The 16,427-nt window shown below is 38.3% G+C and overlaps 2 protein-coding genes across 4 annotated transcripts; one reads left to right on the forward strand and one right to left on the reverse strand.

Annotated features, from left to right (window-relative positions):
- Nucleotides 1–197: 197 nt before the first annotated feature.
- Nucleotides 198–4,656, forward strand: LOC135610776 (reticulon-like protein B11). Of its 2 annotated transcripts, XM_065105688.1 has the most exons (6): nucleotides 199–424; nucleotides 508–688; nucleotides 802–943; nucleotides 1,043–1,112; nucleotides 1,222–1,392; nucleotides 4,306–4,656. In XM_065105688.1, the coding sequence occupies exons 1-5, from the start codon at nucleotides 301–303 to the stop codon at nucleotides 1,377–1,379; spliced, it is 675 nt and encodes a 224-aa protein (XP_064961760.1). In that variant the 5' UTR covers nucleotides 199–300; the 3' UTR covers nucleotides 1,380–1,392; nucleotides 4,306–4,656. The 2 variants fall into 2 exon arrangements, with proteins under 2 accessions (XP_064961759.1, XP_064961760.1); XM_065105687.1 differs by having other exon boundaries at nucleotides 198–424; nucleotides 802–1,112.
- A 3,251-nt stretch (nucleotides 4,657–7,907) lies between these two features.
- On the reverse strand, nucleotides 7,908–16,065 carry LOC103983203 (cyclase-like protein 3). 2 transcript variants are annotated; one of them, XR_671565.3, is made up of 7 exons: nucleotides 15,575–16,065; nucleotides 13,969–14,013; nucleotides 11,169–11,241; nucleotides 9,995–10,092; nucleotides 9,197–9,267; nucleotides 8,279–8,484; nucleotides 7,908–8,193 (listed from the first exon to the last, which is right to left on the reverse strand). XR_671565.3 is itself a non-coding variant. In XM_009400399.3 (6 exons), the coding sequence occupies exons 1-6, from the start codon at nucleotides 16,002–16,004 to the stop codon at nucleotides 8,359–8,361; spliced, it is 843 nt and encodes a 280-aa protein (XP_009398674.3). In that variant the 5' UTR covers nucleotides 16,005–16,065; the 3' UTR covers nucleotides 7,908–8,358. The 2 variants fall into 2 exon arrangements, 1 of the variants encoding a protein (XP_009398674.3); XM_009400399.3 differs by having other exon boundaries at nucleotides 7,908–8,484.
- Between the last annotated feature and the right edge of the window lie 362 nt (nucleotides 16,066–16,427).

A 16,427-nucleotide genomic window follows, 5' to 3' on the forward strand; every position in this document is an offset into this window, starting at 1 on the left:
CCTGCCTTCCCCATTGCAGCTGAGCCTCGCCAACAGCTACGGGAGGATCTTCCGTATTTTCTTTTCATTTATTATTCTGTTTATTGTTTATTATTTTGGCTGCTTGCGGCACCGTCCGATGCCGAAATGACGTCCAGGATTAAAGTGTCTTTGGAACCACCGACAAATCCGGGAGGACATAAAAGGCAAGCAGACCGCAGACCTGGAGGCGAGAGGAGACAATTAACTCCAACTAACAAATCCTCCTCTCCGGGCTCTCCAACCCCAACCCGAACCCAAACCCTAGAAGGGACGATCCCCATGGCCGCCGTGCAAGATATCGACCGCCCGTCGGCGCCGGATGCGCCCCCGTCCGCGGCGTCCTCCCCGCCCCCTCCTGGCCCGATCCGGCCATCCGTGCACCGCGCCCTCGGCGGCGGCGTAGGTATTGCCTTGCCCTAGGGTTTCGCGTTTACTTCTTCGCGCTGTTGCTTCTGCTTGATCCACGGATGCTCTTGCTTTGTCCAGTTGCTGATGTGCTTCTTTGGAGGCGGAGGAACTTGGCAGTTCTCACGGCGGCCGGCGCTACGACGGTGTGGTTCCTATTCGATCGGGCCGGATACAGCTTCTTGTCTGTTATCGCGAATGCCCTCCTCCTCCTCGTGGTCATCCTCTTCTTTTGGGCTAAATCTGCCTTGCTCCTCAACAGGTTTGCTCTCCCTAGCCGATTGCTATGCTCTCCGTGCGATTCATCTTTTGGGTGGTTGATCTTCCTCTGCTAGGTAATTTCTTTGCTAAGTTGTGCGAATTCTTCGCTGTCAGACCTCTTCCGCCCCTTCCTAATCTCGAGATTCCGGACGAGGTCGTGGGTAAGGCTGCCGACGGGGCTCGGGTGTGGATCAATCGGGCCTTGGCTGTTGGGCACGACATTACGATCCGAAGAGATAGGAAGGTTTTTCTTCAGGTGCTCCTCTTGCACTTCTTTGCATGTTCCAGGATCGGTTTAGATGTCGTTTGTCTGACTTTACTTTTGCTTTGGCGATTCCTCTGCCTCATTTTAAAGGTCATCTTGGTTCTGTGGCTCATCTCCTACATTGGAAGTTTTTTCAACTTCCTTACACTTGTGTACATAGGTGAGTTTCCGTTGGCTTGTTTCTGTCCAAGATAGGATGGTGTAAATGAAATAATCTTTTAACTGCATTCTCTTGCCGCATTAGTATGTCGGGATTTGATATTTTGCAGGAGTTCTTCTGTCCATTACACTTCCTGCTTTGTATGACAAGTATCAAGATCATGTTCATGAAAAGCTTGGTGTGGCACATAATGTGGTACTGAAGCAGTATGGGAATATCTTAAGCAGAGTTCAGGCACAATCAACCAAGGAAAAGAAGACTGAGTAGCAAATTTATCATTGTATGTACTCACAATTACTTTTAACATTTATTCAACGCATTTTGCTGTATTATCATATGTTCCGTTATGCAATTAAATATCACCAAAGTAGTCATCCAAATATCAGCATGTCTGCGTCTCAGTATTAGTACTATGTGAACCTTTAACTTGTAGAATTTCACACTCCATAAGTCATGCATCTTGCATAACATGTTTCATGAACTTGGTGCCATATGTTAAGAAGGCAAAATTCTTTGTGAATCATAAAACCCAATGATAATTGGCTTTTGGCTTAAAGGATCGAGACTTGAAAGAAAAATGTCTCTTGTTCTTAGAATTATGTAGTTTTTTAACATTGATCTACCAAGGATATTTCCTTGAATTCAGATCTGTCTTTTTATGGGATTTGTAGATGTGTTACTTGTTAATTTAATTTCTTTCTTGCTGTGTTTTGTTTGGTCTCAAACCTTATTAACTGATTGTTTCTTCTCTCAATATCCATATCTATAAATGTATGCATTCAGGCTACATATGTCATGAATGTTTGTCTTTTGCAGTTGGAGAGAGTCTGAGTATGGATATAGTGATTGTTTATCCCATAGTTCTTACATCAGAATAAGCATGACTATGGCTACCTCCCTAGATGTACTGGCACAAACCAAAACAAGGAGAGTTGTATGGCTACATTATGGTTAAAAAAGATGCTTCTTAAAATATAATTTACCTGCCAGCCATGCCTAGTCACTACTTTTAGCAAACAGCCTTTTTTTCCATGTTAGCAGCCACATCAAGAGTGAGGTGGTAGCTTCTAACAGGCTGATGAACAGCCTTCGGCAAGGTTGTTCAACTTCAGATTGGGTTGATCTCAGTTAATTTAGATAGAAACAATTAGAACTGAAATTAATGAAGATGATCTATAACTGAAAATGAAGTACCACTTGTCCATATACATGTTGAACTATGTTGAAATTTTAAAAATTCTTATATAAGTTTAGATTGTTTAACAGTGGTCCATTCATATCAGCATGTCCCAAGCAAATGGAATGGTGGGTTGCATTTCTGTTTTAACAGCCAGCCAATGGAATAGGTGTGTAAGCCAATGCCTGGTTGTTTCAGTTGTTGACCGGGCTGACTACCAATAGCCAAGCCAATGACACATGACCTCCATCTTGGCTAGGTTAATTTGGTAATGCCAGGAAAGCTGGTTAATACTAAAACAGAGCTTAGGTTATTAGTTTTCCTTGTCTGGATGCAAAACCCCTTTATTTTTTTTGAAACTCTGCATTCATCCATTTCCTTGACTTCTCAGTATGAAGATTCTTCATAATACTAAAAATTTTCAACAGGACTGTAAGGTTCTTCATTTTACAATAGTAGGATATGTTTTACACAAATTTCAACATATATAACATCCATGCTGTGGCAATAGGAGAGGGACCCTTGGCGGTATTGTTAGGTTGCTTCTTCAAAACATTTGTGACTAAGGTTCGAGTCACAGAAATTACCTCTATACTCTCAGCAGTTATGTTGCATAGATCAGCCTTCCCTAGGCCTGCTTTGCGTCGACTCTCATGTACTGTCTGAACCCTTTTTGTTATGGCAATAGAATGGGAGTCAATGATTGCCTTCTTGGATACGAGTGTCACATTTGTCAATGCTTGAATCGGTATATTACTCGTATTGTATCTTGCTAAAACTAGAAACCTAATTCTTATTTTTCTTTGGTCTCTCTATCAGTTTCCTTGCTGATCTACAGCTGACACCTGCTCTTTGAAAGAAGGGAGATAAGAGAGGGCATCAAGGTAGAGAGAAGTCATATGATAGAGAGGAATTGAAAAAGATTTTGTGGTCAAAGAGAAGGGGGAAAGTATGTGAGTTTATGGTAGGTTAACTAATACTAAAAAGGGTGAACCTAGTGTATGAAGCTTTTGGTCTGAGAAAATGTATGCAGGCTTACCTCTATAGACACAGATTATTTCCATAATTGGAACCCTGGTGAGCTGCATTTTAAAGGAATAACCTAGATGTTGTTCCAAAGGCCCACTCTCTGTTGGTTAACGGTAAATAGGTGTTTTTTTACAACTCAAGTAATGCACTGCTCTCTTGCTACCTGCTGAGTTTCAGTCATATGGTCCAAGCACAAACCAAAACACACTAACTTTAGCCACAGTGGGTTAAATCTGGTGTATTTCGGTTCATATAAGTTGGTCAGTATGCTGGTTTGGCCATGGATAGACATGTGTCGGGCTGTTACGGCCATCCATGCTGAATCTCAAAGCTCATAGTACACAAAATTTGAAGCTCTCTTGAGCTTGGTGTACCACGTGTGATTGTCAATCATCTAGAAGAATTTAACTTTTTAAGTTCTTTTTCCTTGGAATCTTTGGCTTGCTGGATCAACTTCTTTCCTTTCCCTCGTTTCCATTCATTTGGCTGCTTTCATCAGTCAATAAGAAGCTATGTGGGAAGGTAAGGTAGATTGGGATGTGGTTGCGTTTCATCTGATGGGCCATGAGGTTTTGAAATGATGAGTTGGATTCCATGAGCTCAAAATATTTTAATGAGCATTCAACTAAGTTTTCTGAGAGCCTTGCCAAAACCAATTGTGCATCTCACAACTGGTTCTCTTTTACAGAAGTAATTATGTTATTGAATTTTGATATTTTGTGTGGTTGGGATGATATGTTTCTTTGCATTCTGTAGGGTGTTGCCATGCCCCTTTTTTTTTGCTTTATGGTTTACGATATGCATAAAATGTGTTTTGTTGTGTATCGTTGTGTGAAATTTCTTCTGGACATGAGCTGTTGGGCGTGTCTAATAAAATGTAGTCTTGATGGAAAATGATTTAGTTGTTGGTTCAAAGTTATCTTTTGAGCTGCCTTTCCATGATATCATCGATGATTATTACTTACATATCCATCGACTCTTGTGCAGGCAACCAGATCAAGACACTATAACCTTATGGGAAAACTGTTACTCGTGTTGTTTGGAGTCTTTTTTGGCATGTTGATCGTTTTGACTAGGAACTGGGATGCCTTTTGAGTAAGCAGTGCCAAAATCTCTCTTATTGAGTCATCTTTTACACCGTATGTTTTGAGAACTTTTTTTTTTTTGGCGTACTATGTTCTACCTTCATATTTGGCCTTCTCTCCTGCATTTGAGATTGAGAAAAGTGCAGATCTTGTGCAAATTATTGTAGTTTGGACTGAACACCGTTTCTGAGTTTGTCATTAGTTTCAGTATTCTAAAGCACGTTGGGCCATGTTTATTGGTGCCCGGTGGCTACATTATGCGCGGTAGATAGATGGATCGGCCTCCTTGGAGAGTCAAGTTTTTTTTTATTTTTGCGTCACATGGGTATATTATTTCAGAAGTTGGTATGACTAGATTATTCGAGAAGATGATATGTGGATAGTGGCTGACATGTCATCTTCATTTGATCGACACATCAGCTCGGCTTAATTGATACTTCGATCTGACGTAGATAAGATTATTTCAGAAGATTTTAACTCAATCGGTCATAAACGGTAGTATAAAAGATCCTAGGCGTGTTTCTTTAATGTTCTTTGGTGAATTACACTTTTTACACTCGACATTTAATCGAGCTTCGAATCAATACCAATAAGGATTAGAGAGAGGGATCTTGTCAGGTACATTTTCAATGTTTTACATGATCTTGATTAGAATCAATTCATGACACCTTAGTTTGTCTTAATTCATGACACCTTTGGTACGAGTTAGACGATCAAAATCTATCATTACAAGTTAGCATTAGAAGGAGGGTCATTTCCAAAAGGTCTAAAAAGAATCACATCGAAACCTCATGAATGAACGAACCAAGAACTCTCCGCCTTATGATGATAGAAACTTAACTTTCTATCCACTGCAAATGTACTTGTCAAGGCTTTATAATGGAACCAAACAAGTTCAAGTCTTTCGCAAGCATTGTACAAATTATCATCCAATTCCTACCTCAAATTATGCAATTAACCCATTAGTCTTTACTTTAGCCACACCTTCATTGCCTCCACGAGAGCATATACCCAACATGGTAGTTGAATCTCGATCGGTGCTACAAGAGGCTCCTCGCAAAGTGCAATCGCACATCGTGCTCCCAATTAAAAGCCTGAGCCGCTAAGGGGATTAAAAATATACTTTGTAAAGGATTTTCTTTCGAAGTTAAGATCAATTAAGATGAACCAATATCTTGAAGACTTCGATGGAAAATGAAGCAGGAAAATTTAAACTATATGTGCAATCTCCTTCTATCCAAAGCATTAGGGTGGAACACTTTTATCAACAATTTCAACTCTCTACCCTAGAGACCTATAATAGAAATTCAAATATATTCGAGCGTATCATGACCTTTGTAGTCATACTAGATGTGACAATTAATGCCCTATGTGTTAGTCTTTCCCAACCACCCATGGGGGGAAGCACGATGGTGGTTCATATGATTGTCCCACAACTCAATAAGCTCATTCAACCTACTAGTGAAAGAGTTTGAGATTAATTTCATCATCTATATAAACTCCTGAAGAAACCTCTTTGGTCGGTTGTAGAGAAGTTACCAATGACTTATCCAAAACTTAAGGCAAATCAATATGTCATGGTTGAATCCCAAAGTCACAGAAAAGAAGGAGATTGAAGAGAAGAAGCCAAATCAATATACCTTGAGACTCAATATACTTCATGTCATTATATTAACACATAACATGACACTAAAACATCCAACCAATGTTGGATTCAACCATTACTTGACAGTGCTACTTGACCTCTGTCTTCCTTTCAAGGAAGACTACATTGTTGATCCAATAAATGGACACGAGGGAGCCAGCATCTTAGTAAACTTCTCATCTAAAAGATAGTGAACCACTTGTGGAGGTTCCTTTGGACCTAAACTGATGGGATCATACACTCAAAGTTGGTGCTACCCTATTCGAGGAGCGAAGGGAATTAATTTGTCAACTTCTTATAACTTAACTCGAAGGTCTTCGCCTGGTCACCGAGTGACGAGCCCAGTATCAATCAAACTGTGGTGCAACACCAACTCAACGCCAATCCCCACCATCAATCAATTAGCTAAAAGCCATGAAAGTTCATCTCAGATCACTAGTCGACCATAATTGAAGAGATAGATAAATCGTTGAATGTCGACTCTATTCATGAGATCCAATATCCCGAATAGCTCACAACTATAGTTCTTATAAAGAAAAAGTATTGAAAAATTAGAGAATATATATTGATTATATTGTTGTTAATATGAGCGGTCTAAAGGACGACTTTCCTTTGCCTTGAATTAATCAATTGATCGATTCCACTTTCGAACATGAATTGTTAACTTTCATATATATATATATATATATATATATATATATATGTACATTTTTTAGCATAATTGAATTAAAATAACCTTTGAGAATTAAGAACATATCTTATTTATCATAACACAGTTGAACCATCCAAAGAGGAGATTCCTAAGACCAAGGTAACTGAATTGTTGGAAGATACATCTACGATGATAACGCAACCAAACGACCATCTAGCATCTTATAGCAACAATATAATCGAATTAGACATGAAGCAACCTACAACAATGATGTGACCGAATTAGCCATGAAACATCCTATAATGATAGTATGATCGAATCAATCATGAATGACAATAGGGTCGGATCAGTCATAAAGCACCTTGTGGTAGTAATGTAGTCAAATCGATCATGAAGCACCCTAGTAGTAATTATTTGACAGAATCAGCTATAAAGTGCTCTACGACAATAGTACAACTATATCAACATGAAACACCCTAAAATGATGCAATCAAATTACCCATAAAGTATCATATAATGACGATGTGGTTGAATCAACCATGAAGTACCCTACGATAACGATATGACCAGATCAATCACGAAGCATCTAATAAAAGACCGAACGTGCTTGGCAACCTGTTGAACACTACATTATGTCTCGACCCTACTTTGCATGTCGAAATAGGGGTCGATGATAAAGAAAAAATGACACATGGATAACCGCTATCATGTTTTCTTCATTTGGCCAACACTTGGTCAACATGTCAGCTTCACTTGGTCGACACTCTACCTCCATTCGACTGACATATTATCTAAATTCCGGACCTACAAGGTTGATAGTATGACATCAATAAGAGATGATATAGCTCCACAAGACCGACCATGTAGCATTGAGGAGAAAAGCTGATTCGACAAGTCGTTATTTCATATTCCCGATACCATTTCATGACCCAATTGACGACCAGATAATACACATAATCGTTTTCTACATACCATACTATAAAAAGCCCTTGGGTATATTTTCAAATGATATCTCACACTCCTTGGTAAATTACACCAAATACACATAGCATTTGACCTATTCAACACTAACTTAAGTATCAAATAAAACCATATCAGGTACGTATCCAACATAATTTTGTACTAACTTGGTCAGAATCACTTGGACTCCTGTTACCTCAACCTGTTTCGAGTTTGAAAGTAGACCTTGATGGATTCCACACTAATGTTACGAGTCGGACAAGTAGAACTACGATATGTTAACATGAGCTTTCATAACAAAAGAATGATGTTGGTGGTGGTAGACGGCAATGATACGTACCGACCTAACCATCAAGCAGTGAAATCCTTGCAAACTTTCTGCAACTAATGGTTAACTAAACAACTCACCACCAAGCAAATTTGGATACTCATGGTACACATTGATGTGCTATCTGTGCAAGAGAAACAATCCGCCCTCATTGGGCATCACCGCCGGTCGACGCTGCTGCAGGAGAGAGGATGTGTGCTGAGTCCTGCACACAAGGATTCCTTCAGGCAATCGTGGAGGACATATACAACATGCACCAACATAATTAAAGCGAACTCATTGAAGCCAACATTATAATGTAACTCCTCTCCTCAGCAACAACACCAGAGGAGAGAAGAGAGGTCTTCTCTGGAATTCTCCATGGTGATGATCATTTAATAAGAATACACCTGACCGGTGATCCCTCAGCGCCTCGTAACCGAAGAGGTAAGCAGTGTAAAGAGTATATCCCAGGCTTGATGTTATCCAACTTTAAGGATTCCACGATAATGATCTCCTGAACAAAATATATCAATGAACACTAGTGAGAATGAGCAAAACCCCGGTTCACTCTATATCCATGAATTAACCTATGTGCTGTTCAATTAAGATGCTGTACGGATTAAATGTATGTCGATAGCAATTCGATATGGCATCAATGTGAGATACACATGCAAAACGTATGAAAAATGTGTTACTTGTTACTTTTACAGGAAATATTTACCATCACTAATGCTAATGATGATTTGTTTGGAAGTTGATAAAAACTGTCTCATCCAAGTCACCCGTAGGTGAAGGGACTTCCATGGGCATCTAATAGTACAGAAATTGTTCTTCTGAATTAAAATTAAGGACCACCATTAATTTGCAAAACACATACAAAGCCTGCACCATTTATGTTCCTGATATGGCAAGGCAAAAGAGACGTCAATGGAGCCATTGATATGATTAAGCTCGTGCACAAGAAAAAGAACTCCACTGCTGTTGTGAAGAAACAAAAGGCATAAAACGCCTTCCCTTCAACAAAGTGCTTAAATATGCATATATTTATGATGGAAGCATTTTGTTAAACTTCTCTTCCTTGAATGCAATTATGGTACATAGAACATGGAGCAGCAACACAGCATGCAGATGATAGATAATCGCATGGGATGTGAGCACAAACCATATATCGTTTATTAAGAATGATAATGACGAGTAAAGTGAAATTATCAGGAAGAATCACATACCCGAGTTTTGAGAAAAACCACATGAGAAGGGATCAGATCATCAAAAGCAGCAATTGACACATAGTCAATACCTAAAAATGTGAAACAAAAAAGAGGTGCTAGTGATCAACAAGCAAAATGATATAGAAATTTTAATTCTTCAAATATAATAACAAACAGGACAACATGCACGAGGAAAAATGGTTTTTATAAAACCAGATATGTTTTTAGGGAGACAAAATTATACTAATAGAGTCAATGGTGTTTGTGCAGAGTGCTGATGGAAGCTTAGCAAAGTCATGTTACTTGTCAACGAGAACTTCTTCCTTAGCTTTTCTTTGTACTGTATTCAGAATTCTTTGTGTACATAAATAATACTAGTAAAATGTAACAGGTCTGTCTGAACATCTGCATTACTGATTCCAGTAACCAAACAATTTAAAAAATTAGCAACAAATTATGAATTACTGACAAAATTATCAGCAAAGTTTATGAAATATATCAGCATTGTGTGTTTACATACATAAACTTTTCCATGTAAATTCAAAATCGAAACACCTTTATCAGCTTAGTGAAAAAAGTCTTGAAATCTAAACTATAGTCTTTGTACAAGAATTCATTGCTTTAAGAGGAACAGTACTCTAGTGTTTGTACAAGAATTCATTGCTTTAAGAGGACCTACTGGTTACCTCAAAATATTCTTTTAACATAACCAATGGATGCATGTAATACTGACTCATGAGCCATCAACCATTAATAAAGTATATACATTTTGACGTATTAAGTTTATAGTACATAGCCAACAGTTTTGCAACTCACCAACGAGTTTAATATCAGTGTTATCAACCAGCCACTGTGCACCGTCCTTCATGAATCCAACAAAGCTTGCATCAAACTCTTTTTTCCACATAAGTTTTCTGCAAAAAGATTTGATTATTTTTATCAAATTGTATCAACTTTCATCATATCTGCACCATTCTGGTTTCATGTTACCACCTAATGGAAGTACTATTTCACTCGATGGGGATCCAGAACATGATTATAAAACATAAAATAATGATTGTATGTGACACTCCCTAACAATAAAAAAATATAGCTCCTTGACTGTATTAGTTCTTGTATAGGAGTTATGAATCTTCTTAACTTGAATGATGCTATTTAGCAGGGGGTGAATCACCCCTGAAAATATTCAGGTGCCTTCTTTCTTGTACTGACCTTCATGTACACTCCATGAGATAAATTGATTGATTAAACTGGTGCCTATTTTATACAGATCTGATAAAGGACATTCTAGTGACCAAAAGACTACCATAAAATGTAATTGTAGATATGTGATGTGGAAACAGAGAAGAAAGGGAGAGACAAATGATTTGACTTACAAGACAGAAAAACTTTTGGGATAACCATATCAAGTCACTAATTTATATGGATGTTTTTTAGTTTCTTCTCTCCTTTCATGGGTGTTTAGTACATTAAAAATCTTAACTATCAACAATCCAATAACTGACAACTTATAGAACATGTTACAAAAACAAAATAATTCATAGTGGCTGGAACCTAGGAATGCTGGCATATCCATTGATTATTTCACACAAAATTCTTGATTACAATGCCACACAAAGTTTAGTTTCCAAAGCATTAAATGTTGTACAATTTGGAGCTTTTTAGGCAAAGTTATGACAGAATCTCTAGGAAATGCCATTGGGATCCAGCTCAATTGAATTCCATGAATCAAAGCAAACCATGGTTATGGAACTATTTCGTCAGCAGAAGTAATGGTTTGCATGTAGTTTCTTACTTTTCACAAGCTTAAGATATTGGCTCAGAATTGGACTCCCAAAGAAAATTGTATCATGAATGATGACTACAGATTGCACAATTCACCCAGATAAATGTAGAATTCTGTCACAAAAGTGCCAAAGTTTTGAGAAAGAAAACCTGTTTGATCTATGTACCAATGGAAATTATTTTAGTATAAATTGAATATTATTACCTGTCAGTATTTAATGTCCTGAAAAGCACACGGCGAACTCCTCTTGGAATATGCAGGGACTCCATTACATCAGCTGCATATAAAGTAGAATATTTATCTGCCATGATATGGTGCTTAAAAATGAACACAGATACTGTATGAGAAGTAGTATCAGCACTCACTATTCGAATAATTATCTTCACAATTATAGTCATAGAACTTGAAGAATTTAAATAAGTACTGTTCTTGCGATTGGATTGCATAGCATCATTCTGCTGAAGAAGAGAAGAGATCTTTAACTTTCTTAAATATGACTACACTTGATGGAGCTGTGAAATATATAGCTTAAGTAATATAAATTTCAGCAGCTTGGCATCTATTTTCCAATCTTCTGTTCTCATAATGAAACTTCTGGAAATAAATTGTTGCCAAATGCAGATTACAAGTTCATGAACTTTTTAATCAGTAGTAAGAGGAATTATCTCTGTTCGAAAATTCATGCAAATAAAAGAAACCCCAAGTTTTATTCTCATAAATAGATGTGAAAAATTTGTAGAATGGATGCGTAAAGATTGGGACCTACTCATGATATATAGTGAAAAGACTGAACATGGAATTTATAATGATATAATACTGTCAATTAAAAAAAAAGGATTTGAAGGTTTTCTAGATGAAAACTGCTCGGCAAGACCTAGGAACCAATTGCAGCATCCGTCTCGAACTAACATGTCCACCACACTTTTTTTTTTTGCCAAAAGAAAGAAAATTTATAAATCAACACTTAACATCGTCTGATGCAACCTTTGTTCACATCACTACGAATCAACAAATCTAGATCAGGAGGTAAAGCCTCTTGCCAATTATAATTAGAACTCAAATTTCTAGCAAAGTTTGCAAGCCAATTGGCCAGACGATTGCCCTTACATCATACATGAGTAAAGGAGCAGAGAAACGCCTTACAAGGGATAGAATGTTTTTAATTAAAGAAGAAATCCTCCAAGGCGGTCACACTAGTAGATGCTGACAAATTTGTAGATATATTACAGGTAGATAATAAAAAATCATGGTTTGCGACTTCTTGTCAATGTGTTCTATACTCGATCATAGTATACTACTCATGGAATTCAAAACACAAAATCCAAATCTAGTCCAAGAATCAAATATTGTGGTGTGTCAGAGCGTATGTTCCAGTGTGTGCCAAGACACTTGTATACCACAGACTTGACCATATTTTGACAATAAAATGATTTTTATTGTACTTTGCAGCAATGTTTCAAATACCATACCATACAGTCTGGTGCAGGCAGTACGTACCGGTCCGCCAGTAGATCGGTACGCGGACTATCCGCTACTGGGCAGTATCAAGTATTTGGCCCCATATCGAGTGATACGAGGCTGTACCAGGTGGTAACGATCAAAATTTTGACCGTTACCGACCTGTACCAACCGATACCGATTGATTTTGATCGTTACTGAATGGTAACAATGTTCCAATGGTCAATTTGATCGTTGGAGGCCTCCTCAAGAGTTTTTAAACACTTTCCTCCCCTCTATTTCAATCCATTTCACTCTCACACTCTCTTAAACTCTCTGAAATTTATTTTTTCTCGCATTCTCTCTCTTATTCTCATATTTTCACTCCCCTAAACTTAACAAAACGACAAATTATGGATTGAATCAAATCATAAAACTCGACGAGGTACTGATCAAGTTTATGCATGGAAGGGGAAGGGGAAGCCAGTGAATGATTTTGAGCAAATACAACAGAGCCTACACAATGTATACACAGAACGAAGCTTATCGTGTTCACAATCATCGTATTATGGAGAATCTTACGACAAAAGCAGTACGGTGATAGTTGGTCATACTTCTCCGAGCAACAGTATGATACGGAACAACAAACCAGTAGTGAAAGTAGAAGTTCTAACATTCACCAATATATGCCTTAGGAGTTGCCTCAGGCACATGTGATTGATGATGATCAACCTACGACCATCACCACATTAATGCACCAATAGTATACAGTGTATCAATACACTATATTATGGGATCAAATTTATGATTGGGTCCGACAAATATATCATATTGATATACAGATACATAGGATCGAAGACCCTGATCCACCACCCATGGAGGCCTTCGTTCATTTTGGTGATGGAATCAAGTATATCTACACATGTGATTACTTAATTCATTTGAATATTAAAGTTTAAGTTATATACAAAATAATATAATAATTCAAATAAATTTTCTGTAGATAATTCAATATTAACGAAAGGACGATCCGGAATGGACCGAAAATGTAAATCTTACATAAGGCTACTCCTCAAAGCTCGAAAAAGATATGTAGCACTATTCTTACCTAATTTACATTAGTTTTGCTAAAACTATACTAAATATATTTATTTCTAACTTAAAAACCCTATCTTAACTTTTTTTATATTTTTGGGATATTTTCGAAGGATTTTATGCCTATTTTAGGCATATCGCTCGGTACACCCTAGTGTACCGCTTGATATGCCACACCAGACCATACCAAGCAAAGCTCGATACACCGGTACGATACAGTATTTAGAACATTGCTTTGCTGCAAAACAACCAGTATGTCAGGTCCAATAGTTTATAAGAGTTGATATTACACTGATATTTTGAACCTTGAATGTTACCACAGTCTGGAGTGCATTACCAAAAGTTCTTGGGATTTTTAGAGTGAAATGCTGAAACCATGATAAAGACAAGTATGATGTAAGCTTCACAAATGAGGGGGAAATCTTCAATATCATTTTCACCTAAGCCTGTGAAGTTTACAAGCAGTTCTCACCTGTAATGTTCTTGTCTCTTGGAACATCCACCAACAATGCCGGACCTGATCAACATAAAAATAAGTTGTCACAATAAGGCATAAATCTTTAACTATTGTCAGTGAGACTACACTTCTTATTTGTAAACAATAAAAATTCAGTGTGTGAAAAATAACTGGAGAAAGCAAACAAAGTCTAACAAAGAGCAATAATTAGAAAATTCAAAATCCACAAGACCAACGAATACTAGTTTCAAATGTCCAAGATCTTAGGGCCACCAAAGGATCACAAAATCTTTGCCTTCTTTAAATTATCAAGTTATTGTTCACTTCTTTCTCATCAATAGAAGGCTGTAGGATCTCTAGCCGCCCTTTTTTTATCTCCATCTTAATGGTTCTAAATCCTAGATTTTGAACTATTATCAGATCTATATTTTCCTTGAATAACTATTTGCCAAATGTATAGTACTTGAATAACTGTGAAATGTAAAGTAACTTACCATATACCAGCAATTCATGAGTATCACACTCGGTAATTCCATGAGACAAGGCCAAATGATTCAGATTTTACCAAAGTGATAGGAAATGCGAAGTGCAGATTGGTTGCAGTGGTAAGTGACAATGACCTCATAGTGCTTATTTGAATTATTAATCTACTTGCTGAAAGCTGGTATGGGTTGTATGATAATCCAAATTACAAGCAAGAGTATTGACATGATTACAAATATTTGGATACAGCATCGTAAAGGAATCTGACACTTGGTTGTAAACAGCACCACTGATGTTATTCCTTAAAGGGATGGAAAGTAGTTACCAATATATATTGGATGAATCATGTTGTATTAAAGAGTTTTTTTGGTTATATCATACATCAAGTTGGATTATGACAATTGGTATCAGAGCCGACCTAATATTGGGGCAAGTTAGAGGACTATTAACTGCAGTGTAAGCATTTTGACTAATGATTTTGGTTCAACGGAAATGAAGTTAACAGGCTAAGTTATTCCATGAGGCTGGATCATGATAAAACCGGAGTATTACACATGAATCTCATATTTTTCGAAAGGCCTCTTGATTTTGTTCATCTGACACCCACAATATGCATGAATACTATGACAATGAATATATGATGTACTACGTCTAGCATGCACCATTGAAAAAAGTCTTTTGAAAAAATCAATTAAAGACTTGATAATCTACTAGAAAGATGCGAAAGATTTCATCTTCAATTAAGAACACCTGAAAAAGACCTACGTTCCCCCGAATTAAAAGTAATTTCGATTAACCTATGCTATCCATCAGGATGAACCACTAAATATGTCCCTCGTTGATGCAATTAAAAGATAGGATATTTTAGCATAAAGATAAAATGTTTGAATCAGAAAGAAGAGAAATAGTCCCTTGATGTCTCTCGATATCTCTCCTTAAAATCCAGATAGCATGGTTTCCCTTTCCTTTTCTTTATGGGAGAGGAGGGGAAGAGGGGCTCCTCTCACTAGAAGGATTGACAAAGAGGAGTTCTCTATCTTGATCCATTTCTTCATCGCTCGATTCCAAACTCGACAGGTACCAGAGATCGATAAGCATCACAAGTGTACACAACGAGGAATCATCAAGGGCACAATACCATTGAGGACGCCGAGGTCGAGCGAGTCGACATCGAAGCCGGCGTCGAAGTAGTGCTGGAATAGGTGACCAGGGGCGTCGACGTGGGTGCCGGAGTGGACCGAAAACTTCATCACGGAGCTGTTGGCGAGGGATCCGTTCCTCATGGACTTAGCGAGCCAGAGGAAGCGGCCGAGCCCCTCTTCCGTCCCTCCCGCCGGCATGTCCTCGTGGTACGCGTGGGTGATGTCCAGGATCCGCCCTTCGTCGTACTCCTCCCTCCTCATCACCACCAGATCCTCCCGGACGCCAAATTCCGTCGCCTCCGGGTAGCTCAGGTCGGCCGTGGCCGCAACCGGCGACAAGACGTCGAGCGGGAAGAGGAGGAGGAGGAGGAGGAAGCCCAAGACGAGGACGAGGAGCAGCAGCTGCCGTCCGACGGTGATGGTCATGTCGGTGGCGATGCCAGCTACGGCCGGTAGCAGGTTGTTAAAAAGATCAGGAGGCGCCAGGTTGTTAAAAAGACATAGTAATTGTCTTTTTTGTCCCTTATAGCTTAAATAGTTCGTCCATACCCCTGAAGGGTTTATATAAAGAATGTACCAAAATCTGTAAGGCCAAATACCGCTATTTCCAAACTGTACAAGGATATGTCCGTAAATGCACAATAAAGTTCTCATTACGCTTGCGTAGTTTCCGCCTAACACAGTTTCCTTCATGTATGTTACATCGTTACCATCGTCATAGAAACGAGCAACTAAACCTTATTTATACGAAGGAACACATAAAATAGCTTATCCTCAGCGTAAATACCTTATTCTGCGGCTGAGGTCCGGTCGACGGTCTACAGTGGTGAGCCGATAAAGAAGCAGTGG

Source organism: Musa acuminata, chromosome BXJ2-4 (genome assembly GCF_036884655.1).
Source record: "Musa acuminata AAA Group cultivar baxijiao chromosome BXJ2-4, Cavendish_Baxijiao_AAA, whole genome shotgun sequence".
NCBI classification, from domain to species: domain Eukaryota; kingdom Viridiplantae; phylum Streptophyta; class Magnoliopsida; order Zingiberales; family Musaceae; genus Musa; species Musa acuminata.